The sequence below is a fragment of the Vipera ursinii genome (assembly GCF_947247035.1).
Source record: "Vipera ursinii genome assembly, chromosome: 2".
Taxonomy (NCBI): Eukaryota; Metazoa; Chordata; class Lepidosauria; order Squamata; family Viperidae; genus Vipera; species Vipera ursinii.
The window spans coordinates 138,266,692-138,277,795 of record NC_139513.1 but is presented as its reverse complement, the minus strand read 5'-3'; the positions used below and the strand labels follow the sequence as shown (position 1 = coordinate 138,277,795).

The window sequence follows — 11,104 nt, the reverse complement described above, 5'->3', positions numbered from 1 at the left end:
CTCGGAAGGATGGAAGGCTGAGTCAACCTTGAGCCTGGTGGGATGCGAACCTGCACTAATGGCAGGCAGCTGGTGTTACTTAAGGAGGCATTAGCCCACTGCTCCACCAAGGCTCTTTTACTTTTGGAATATAATTTATTATAGAGAATATCGGACAAATGACCAATACAATATACGGTACCATCCCTTCAGAACAATAAATAGTAGTATTATTCTCTCAAACCCATGAACACAGGTCTTCTCCTTTGCATTGCAGATCCCCCACATGTAATTGAGAAAGAAGAGGGAACAGAAATAGTCCTTTCCAGAGAAAAAGAATATGGGCCACCAAAACCACATCAAAAGCTACTTTCTGTGAGCAGGCTGGATGAATAATGATGACAAAGGAAGAGAGTCAAACACACCACCCACCCTAAGCAAATACAGTTCAGAACTAGACTATGAGGATGAACAAGATGAAAGACAGGATACGTGCAGCCTCTTCTCCGATGACTCCGTCTTCCCATACTATGAAGATGCTCCATCTGACAGTGAGGACCACCAAGAGGTCACATTGTACTGGTGCTGTGCCAGGAACAATGCAGAGCAATTGCAGTATAAACTTGACATGGGGGTGACCAGGGAAGAAGCCATGGAGTTGGACATCAACGGACAGGTAATTGATCTGACAAAGCAGGTGTGAACTGGAGATGAAATGGTCCTGTGATGATATACTTCAACTGGGATACAGCTAGAACAAAGTTCAGCCTAGTAGGTCTTCTGTGGCCTAAGAAGCAATCCCTAACTTTACTGATCTTAACAGGTGGTCATAGTTAGTTACTTAAAGCTGGAAGCTTCTATTGCTCCAGAATCATTGGTCTATTTGTGGTTAGCACTCACTGCCATGAACCTGCTACTCCATTGCTCCAAGCCCTGGCTGTACAGGCTTCTGATTAGCTTCCAAATGCAAGTCAAAGTGTTAGTGATTATGTATAAAGTCAATATGGCTTGGCATGGAAGGATCTTCTGGCTTTTTCAACCACAATTGTTTATCATAGGAGAAACTGCCGGTAGTCCCCCATTTCCACAAGTTATTTACCAAAGAAGCTCGTGTGTTCTGCTTTTCTATCATAGCACTTAGACCAGGCATGTCAAACTGCCAGCCCGCAGGCCGGATGCATCATACTGAAACGGCACCCACCCCATTGCCGGCAATGGGGAAAAAGTCGTGATACATTGCGCAACGTCATGTGACGTCACGAGTTTGACATGCCTGACTTAGACTTTGGGATAACTTCCCCCTTGAATTGGGACTAGCCCTAACAGAGTAACAACAGAATAACAGTTGGAAGGGACCTTGGAGATCTTCCAGTCCAACCCCCTGCTCAAGCAAGAAACCCTATACAGTTTTAGACAAATGGTTGTCCAATCTCTTTTAAAAGCCTCCAGGGTTCAAGCACCACAAGTTCTGGAGGGCTAGTCATTCCACTGATTAATTGTTCTAACTGTCAGGAAATTTCTCCTTAGTTCTAGGCTGCTTCCCTCTTTATAGTTTGGCCTTCTGGAAGCTACTGAAAGCAGAGCTGTTCCAGAGCACCTACAATGATCCTTGATACTTAGGATACATGACTCTACTACAGTGTTTAGATTTTATGATTTTATCATTATTGTAATTTATATTTTTACCATCAGATATTTTTACTTCGCAGCTAACAACAACAACAACAATTTTTACAACATTTTATTACACTATACCACTGAGAATCTAGGGATTGTAGCAGGTAATCTCTCAAAATAAATCAATGAATACAGTCATTCCACAGATTCAACCTATCTTAATATGACTGCTTCATGAAGCAATTATAAACAAACTATTTGATATTTGTGCCTGGCTAGACGATAGGGCGAACCGTGAGTGAATGGCACAAAGACACAACCATCTGGGGCAGATCATTGGCCTATGTTGCCATTACTTTCAAGTTTAAGTCCTTGTTGTTAGTTGTGAATTCGTGTCCCACCCATCATGACCCCATGGACAACGTTCCTCCAGGCCTTCCTGTCCTCTACCATCTTCTGGAGTCCATTTAAGCTCACGCCTACTGCTTCAGTGACTCCATCCAGCTACCTCATTCTCTGTCGTCCCCTTCTTCTATTGCCCTCAATCTTTCCCAGAATTGGGCTCTTCTCCAGTGAGTCCTTCCTTCTCATTAGGTGGCCAAAGTATTTGAGTTTTAGCTTCAGGATCTGGCCTTCTAAAGAGCAGTCAGGGTTGATCTCCTCTAGGACTGACTGGTTTGATCACCTTGCAGTCCAAGGGACTCGCAGGAGTCTTCTCCAGCACCATAGTTCAAAGGCCTCAATTCTTTGGCGCTCAGCCTTTCTTATGGTCAAACTTTCACAGCCAAATATTGCAGCTGGGAAGACCGTAGCCTTGACTATATGCACTTTTGTTGGCAGGGTGATGTCTCTGCTTTTTAGTGTGCTGTCTAGATTTGCCATAGCTTTCCTCCCCAGGAGCAAGCGTCTTTTAATTTCTTGGCTGCAGTCCCCATCTGTGGTGATCTTGGAGCCCAGGAAAATAAAATCTGTCACTACCTCAATTTCTTCCCCATCTATTTAAGTCCTAGAGTGGAATTTATTCATAGTATTCCTCACCACCATCACCAATTCAGCCAAGCATACTTCTTTTTGGCTGCATCTGTGCTGCTAGATAGACATACGATTCTCTTTGTAATTTCTGGGTTATATGGCTGCGATTTCCAGGTTTTATACAAAGAAGTGGAAGAGATGCAACATTTGATTGAGGATCCTAGGAGATTAGGATGCTTATTCAGGGCCACCAGTTCCACCCATCATACTTCCTTGAACATTTTATGTTTCTATATCCCAGTTTCTTCCATGCACCCTGTTTTTCTCTGTTGCCAATGAGTGCTCCTTCCAGCTAATCAGCAGGTCAACCCCAAAATAGGGGGGGGCACCATGCTCCACTTTCATTCTTTTTTCACAATGTTTCCTTCTTGGGGAGGGGAGAAAAACAACCCCTCACACATCTGAGAAATATCAGGAGGAGAGTGCAGAATGAAGCAGGAGTTATTAGAAGGAAAAACCACCCACTACTGTAGCCCCCTACAAAAGAATCACTCACTTAAACTAATATAAGAAAAGGTGCTTTGCATTCTGATGGTTCGCTCCAAGAAGCCCTAACACCCTATCCTCCAGGGTTTAAGAGGCTCCTCCTAAGCAGCTTATGTTTTTTGCAAGCCAGCTAATTGTCTTATATGTTCTGGCAGGTTCTAAGGGGGAAAATATAGTAGACTAGCTACAATATAAAAATTGTGCCTTATGCATGACAGAATATATGTCTAATCCTTGCTGATATCATTGCCATGTACTGATTGCCGCTTACTACTCATGGCTAACCCGAGAGTCCTATCTCCAGTGTCAATCTTACGATGGATTGGGATGAACAGAGTCACCAGGGATGGCGATGGAAAAGCATTTTCGCTACAGGGCAGCCAGTCTCTGCATGATATTCAGATGGCCACTGAACAAGCTCGGAAGGATGACCTTGTTGGAATGGGGTTAGCCATGATGCAGCAGCCATCAAAATATTGGGATCATGCACCTCAAAACTTGAAAGGATGGATAGGGAAAGATATTATGTGCTCTGGAAGTTGGATCTTAACATTTTCCCTCTTGCTCTCCAGAATGGCCTCTTGGTAGCATGTTTCCGGGGTTACAAAGATATTGTCATTCTTCTCAGTAAATGCTCCTACATAGATGTCAACCACCAGGATAACGAGGGAAACACAGCACTTATGGTGGCAGCCCAAGCAGGTAGGAAAAGTTACGATTTTCTCACACCAGCCAAGACACAGGGGACATCAAGGAACATAACAGATTCAGACTGGGCGGGATGTTTGATCAGAATTTAAAAAAACAGCAAGCTGAAGAATAAGGTTCCAAATTATACAAAAATAAGGACTTTTCCCTTCCTGTCATTCCCTTGCTCAAAATCATTATTTGTCCAGAATAATGTTTAATGAAAAAAACTCCACCACTGTTGGAACTTTGTGACCTGCATCTCTCATAGGATGCATTTACTGGGGTGGGTGTTTTTTGAATGTGCACTTGGAAATAAGTGGATTGGGTTGAGGTTTCCAGTTTGTGTGCTAACCAGCTCTGGTTGGGGCAATGTGTGATATTTTAAAGTGGTATGGGGTCTTAGAATTTAACATAAAGCACAGTGAATCTATTTTTTACAACCACAAAGGATCTCAGATGTAGGGGTTTTGTCAGTCCCTTTATACACGCATTGATGATTTTTGCCTATGGAAAGGAACTAAGTTTATACCAGGGGTAGGCAACCTCGGCTCTTTTATGACTCCTGGACTTCAACTCCCAGAATTCTAAGATGACTCAGGAATTCTGGGAGTTGAAGTCCATGAGTCATAAAAGAGCCGAGGTTGCCTACCCCTGGTATAAACTGTCTGCAAACCAAAATTGATGGGGGGGGGGGGTTTTGCACAAAATGAAAAATCAAACAAAATTAAGAATATGCCCCTAGAGTAGAACTGTGAATTCTTTGTGACTGATGCTGCCTTTACATTGTAATGAGTATCTTTCTTTGAAAATTTCAGTGCATTCCTGACATTGTTCCCTTTCTTTCTCTGTTGCCACAAAGGACACATAACTATTCTGAACTATCTTCTGAATTATTATCCAGGAGTAGACATTGAGATGCAGGATGACAGAGGCCTGACTGCACTTATGAAGGCTGCAATAAGAGGGAAGAACGACTGTATTGCAGCCTTGCTCATGGCAGGTATATTATTAATTACTGCTGACTTTCCAGATGTTGATTTTAATGTTCTTGGAATTAACATAATCTGGTATTGTGCAGAGAATCCATCAGTAGGGAGAGACATTAGGGGTATGTCTTTTTTTTTCAAGGGGAGGTGTACCCCCCAAACTGGAATATGAGGACAGTTTAGAAAACAAAAAATTGCTTCCAGACAATCTTCGATATCTCTAAAGAGAAACCTAGAAGAACCAAACTGCACCTGTTCCAGGATGCTAGAAATAAAAGTAAGAAGAAAAAAGGACTCTCACTGCTTTTAGGCCACATCAAAAAAAAGAGACTCTGCAGGGCTTTCAGGGTAATGGCCCCATTTTATAAGATGAGCAGTGCAGGACAGCAAAAGCCATTGTCTTTTATTGCTCCTCTGCATGAATGGGATAAAAAATAGTTCAAGAGTAGCCACGATAAAGAAATTGGCTGGAGAGCCATAATAAGAGAGCTTTTTATCGTTAGTAACTCTTGGAACAACCTAATCCTCATAAAAAGATTTGCCAAAGTAGTATTGACTTGCCCCTTTCACGAGTCCCTTCCATTCACACACAGATATTCTAGACCAGAGTTTCTCAACCTCAGCCAGTCTAAGATATGTGGGCTTCAACTCCCAAATATCCCTAGCCAGCATGCTCTCTGGGAATTCTGGGAGTTGCTCCACATATTTTAGAGTTGCTAAAGTTGAGAAACACTTTTTTTAAGGTATTACAGGTTTGGTCATTCCCTTGATATTACTTCTTTTTGCAGGCTGAATCAATGTTTTTCTAGCCCTGTGCTATTTGTCTGAAATTGGACAAAGCTAGACTGCTTCCTCCCTCTCTCTCTCTCTCTCTCTCTCTCTCTCTCTCTCTCTCTCTCTCTCTCTCTCTCTCTCTCTCTCTCTCTCTCTCTCTCTTCTTTCTTTTTTGCAGGGCTGAGGCTTGAAAGGAAAACTGTTAGCCCACTCTAAGCCTTTAATACTTTTGTAGTCAGTTTCACACACTGATAAGCAGCCTGCCTAGAACTCCTGCCTTAGCCCTGGGGTCAAGGAAGCCATTATTCCACACACAGGGACGTTTGTTAAGGATTGTTGTGCAGAGGTCTCCTTGTGCTACCAAAGAGTTGCACAGACAAGGAAGGGTACGGAGAGCAGTAAGAGTCACACAGTAACCTTGTGCTACCAAAGAGTTGCACAGACAAGGAAGGGTACGGAGAGCAGTAAGAGTCACACAGTAACCACAAGAGTACACTGAGTTGTAAAAGCAAAAAGTAGATTACTTCGAGGTGGTGTAAGAATAAAAATGCACAGTCAAAAATAAACAGTCCAGGTCATACACAATAGCAACAGTCCAAGGAGTAATCCAAAATACAAAGTCTTCTTACCAGTCCAGAGGTCAATACACAGTTCAGGTTTATCACAGTAACAGAGCAAAAACAGTAATAGTAGAGAGCAGTGAATTCAGAGAGAGAAAGAAGCTACGTTACTAGCTCCCTCTTATGGCCGTGAGAACACTTACACACCCATTGGCCAATTAACATCTTAAAGTCATAACATCATGGTTGACATATTTTCAACCCAACATTGTAGGCTAACACCATATGCCTAACAACGTTGTACCATGATTAGAAAACTATTGCAGAAAAAACCAGGTTGCTATCCCTCTATGACAGTTTTTCTCAACCTTGCCAACTGGAAGAGGTGTGGACTTCGACTCCAGAGCCTTTTAAACAGAAATGGAAGGAAAGCAGTTGCTACTCATATTTTTTTTACATATGCAATTTTTTACATATATTCTATATTTTTGCATAGAATATACGGTATATTGAATGTATTGCAGGCACGGGGTGGGGATCAATTTATGTTCTTCTGGGTGCAGGGGATTTTTATCATTCTGGAAATCATGGCTGCTCAGTGTGCCTTTACCCTTTTTTTAAAAAAATATTTTTCTGTGGATCAGCTAGAGGGAAAATGGATTGGCTGGTAATGTTCCTTATCTCTTCTCACATTTCAAGGCCAACAAAAGTTGGTTTCTGAGGGAAGGGAGGGTGAAAGCTGAGTGAGGAAAAAACACACATGTTGTTTGGAAATGTAGTCAGCTTTGGGAAGGGAAAGAGCCTCTGGATGATGGGGAATGTCTGCTTTGGTTGTTATTTTGCATAAGCCGGCCAACAGTAATAGGATCACCACAAGTTCAATATCATGATCTCTTCCCCATAACTCTGTAAAGTAGTACTACTATGGGAAACTAAGCCAGTTTAGAAGTTGGTTTTTCTTTTGCTAGTTCCCCCTTGCCTCTGTTCTGGCTAGCAGCTAGAGGAGGACACAGTCCACATTTCCCATTAGGAGGAAGTCTGTCTTCCTTACACTTTCTCAGCTTCACCAACCACCCAATCGTAGGACTGCTGAGATGGTGATGATTTTGATAAGGTACTAGATCTGTGCATTTAGCCATCTGTTAGAAACTGCAAGCCAAGGGGCAAGGGAGGTTTAAAAAGCTAAATTCTTTCTGACTATCTGCATGAACCAGAAGGGGCTTTAGACATTTTCAGAATGTGTTCACTTCAGCTGTCCAGAAATGGCAGAAAAAAATAAAGAAAGGGAAGAAAGAGCTGTTAAGCCCAAGGGCAGGAATGATGCAGGAAAGTATGTGTGTGTGTGTGTGTGTGTCTGTCTTTCTGTCTGTCTAATTTTTCATCTCACAGAGAGGGTCTTTCACTGCACAGCTCCCCAAAAACTCGTATCAATGGCAAGTCTGGCTATACTCAACAGCAGATTCTCCTGCTACACATTCCATGTGTGCACAGTGTTTGCTATATCGTGGGAAATAAAAACAGCAACTAGTGTACAGGTAGACCTAATTATTCTGGATTCAGTGCTCCCTTATTTGTGGACTCTACCAAGATTCTGGCCGGTTGCCCAAAGATACCAAGTGTTGAGAAGTATCTTGGAACATTTTGGAAGGTCTTACTTAAACGAACAATGGATTGTTGGTTTTGGGTTGCTCTCATCTTGCTAATTAATCTGTGAAACGTACGTAACAGTACACAGTTCTCTTGCTTAAAAAAGTGTCTATTCTCAGTTACAAACAAATAAAGCAAAAGATTCATTCACATCTAAGTTCAAAAAGGTTCCCCACCCCAAATCAGAAGCTTTTGACAGATATTTTGTCATACTAAATAATCTACATCAATCAAACTCTTGACTTCCAGAATTCTACCAATCCAGCTAATGATAAGAACCACCAATTCTATCTTCCATTTCATCTCACTCTATATATGTCATTTTTAAAAAAAAAAAAACTTACACCTTCTTCCATCTGCTTGCTGACAGGAACCACAAGAATCCTTAATCCTTTTTACCATTTTGTTTACATATTTATATTTGATGACCTAATGGTAATCTTTGAAGGAAACTGGGCCTACTATGCAATTCTAAACATAACAGCATACATTCTTTTCTTGAATCTATATTATCAGGCAGTGGGGTTTGTTTTTTTCTCATCAGCTCTTCTCCACCTTAATCCTATTGAAATCACATGCTGTCTCACACACTTTCACGCATAGACATACGTGTTCACATATGTTCCTGTAGAAGCCGTTTTCACCTTCAGAAGGAAAGGTGGGCAAGGAATTTTCCACTCAATGCACAACTCAGTTGTAAAACCCAGATGTGCAAAAAATTATACACCTGGAGAAAAAAGAACTTGCACGGGATGCAAAACAACTTTCAGGTATATAAAGGAGCCCAGTTTCTCCTCCCTTGTCACATGAATCTCAAAATGGGATGGTGAAAGCAATTCTAAAACAAGAGCTCTGGGGCAGCAGCCGTATGGAAATGCAGGTGTGGACTTGGGAATGAAACACTGCTGGGCTTCTCATCCTGTGTGCTTTCTCCTAGGAGCTGATATGGCTGCCGTGGACCCCGTGAAAGGAAAGACCGCACAGGAATGGGCAGCCATAACTGGATGCTTTGAAACTATCGTGCGGATGAGAATCCTTTTGCAACGCCCCTGCGCCCAGCAATTCTCTAACAAGTACTTGCCAGAGTGGCCCCATCTGCCTGAACTGGTGGCCCAAGCGACGGCTGCAAAATCCCTAGCCAAGCGTCTGTCTGATCACATTTGCTCCATGTTTACCATCCGTTTCCCACGAGATCCCGAGAGGGATGGGGTGATGGATCACATGGTGCTCATGACCACGTCCTTGGCCAGCCCATTTGTGACCACTGCTTGTCGAACCCTCTGTCCGGACAGCCCCCCAGAAGTAGGCAAGCAGAGACGCTCAGTGCCAGAAATTCTCGACCAATATGTACCTGATCCTGATGCCAAATCGGTAAATAGCAGATCATGCAACAGTGGCCAGTTCAGGACCCAAACCCTGATACCCTATCGATCCCCTAGTTCCACTGTGAAGTTTCTATCCCTTCTTAGGCGATGCAACAGCGCGATTCCAAAAATTAAGCTCAGCAAGTCTTCTTCCCAGTCGGTTCCCGAGGAGAACAAACCACCCAAGATTAAAAACAAGAATGCACTGCAGGTGCCTATGTGGCGATACAAGGAGCTTAAAGAAGAGAAGAAAAGCCGGGAAGCAGAAGGGCTCAAGAAGAAGCCAGACAAGGCTAAAGGAAAAGACAAATAGTCGTAATGTTTGGGGAAGCCAAGAAGAAAACGATACTCCGAAGACAAAGTAAAACTCTGCCTCAGGGTGATTCAGAAAATGTCGCCACCCTTATGGATACTTTCTCAATTCTTGGTCAGGCTGCTAAGGAATTAATGCTAGAGAAAGTTACTTGCCAATATTGGTAGTAGACTCTAATCCTCAGGATAGAAAGTCTGGGTATGACGGAAGAAAAAGAGTGTACATTTAATGTCTCCCTTGCGTGGAATTTCCCAACTCCAATCCCGTCCGTCCTCAAATGTAGCTTAAGAATATGCCTAGCGTCTTTTCCTCCCAATCTTTGGTGGAAAAGCTGTGGAAGAAAAGCAGATAGAGGAGAATTCGAACTTGAAAATGGGCGGGATTGGGAAGGAACACCCCCCCCCCTTGCTCTCTTTTCAATTTATACTTTTTTTCTTCCCAAGAAAGTTACATTTAATATGCATAAGCTTATCATGCGGATTATTTTCCCAAGAGCATTGCCTCACTAGTGATCCCAGCTCTTAGATAGGGAAAGGAAGAGATGCTGGGCTTTCCAGATAATATCCTAAATTAAGTCAGGGAGAATCCCCCATTAACCATTCCGCAACTCCCTAGCAGCTCCAGAATGTATTACTGAAAAGAAGTAATAAAATAGCCAATTTTCAGCAGTACATTTCTTTCTTGTTTCCTCTCTCCCTCTTTCCTCGTTTCTTTTCTTCTCTTTCTTTTAAAGATGAGAAGTAGAGTCAAATGCTTTATTTCCCTTTTTAACACACATACACACACCATACAAAAAGTTCTGAATGGATTGATTATGTGCCATCAGGTCAATGTAGTAGATAGATTTTCTATGACGAACAGCTCTTTCAGGTCTTCAAAATCAAAAATCAACAGAATAATTTTGGATAGATTTCACTTAAGAGAGAGAGAGAGAGAGAGAGACAGAGAGAGAGAGAGAGAGACAGAGAGAGAGAGACAGAGAGAGAGAGAGAGAGAGAGAGAGAGAGAGAGAGAGAGAGACGAGAGAGAGAGAGAGAGAGAGAGAGAGAATGGGAGTAGTTTACCTTCCAGAGCCCTCCTACTTCTCATTCTTTACTCTGCCATCTAAAATATGAAAAAGCAAGGTCTCCAGGGACCCTCTAGAGCAAGGTTTTTCAACCAGTGGTACGGGTACCACCTGTGGTACATTGGCACCTGGCAGGTGGTACACAACCATCCTAGAAAACTGGTAGCGGGGGAGGGAATGGCAGCAGTGCACAAGCCTGAGTGAGAGACGGCTGGAGCTGCAGGGCTGTCAGGGCTCAGCGGAAGTGGCAGGATCAGCACCAGGCTCCAGCTGGAGCTCGGCATTGATCCTGGCACTTCTGAGCCCAGAAGAAGCACCGATCAGCTGGAATGTTGCAGCATCTCCAGGGTCTTGCGATTTACATTCAGATGCTTGGCAACTGATTCATATTTATGATGGTCACAGTGTCCCAGGGCCATGTGAAGTGACCAAAACCTGCTGCAACTACCCAGCAGACGGGGGGAATAAAAACCAAACACCCCCCACCCCACCCCTGCTGCCAATCCTCAACAGAAATGCTCACAACAATGAAAACCTCGGACAGGAGGAAGACCTCTGCCGGGCGGGCAGGCAGGTGTCTTGCTCAACTC

The 11,104-nt window shown here is 43.0% G+C and overlaps 1 protein-coding gene across 1 annotated transcript; it reads left to right on the top strand.

Annotated features, from left to right (window-relative positions):
- Positions 1-367: 367 nt before the first annotated feature.
- On the top strand, positions 368-9,448 carry ANKRD33 (ankyrin repeat domain 33; the record flags this gene model as incomplete). Its single annotated transcript, XM_083353426.1, has 4 exons — positions 368-655; positions 3,687-3,816; positions 4,664-4,804; positions 8,709-9,448. The coding sequence occupies 4 exons, from the start codon at positions 368-370 to the stop codon at positions 9,446-9,448; spliced, it is 1,299 nt and encodes a 432-aa protein (XP_083209552.1).
- Between the last annotated feature and the right edge of the window lie 1,656 nt (positions 9,449-11,104).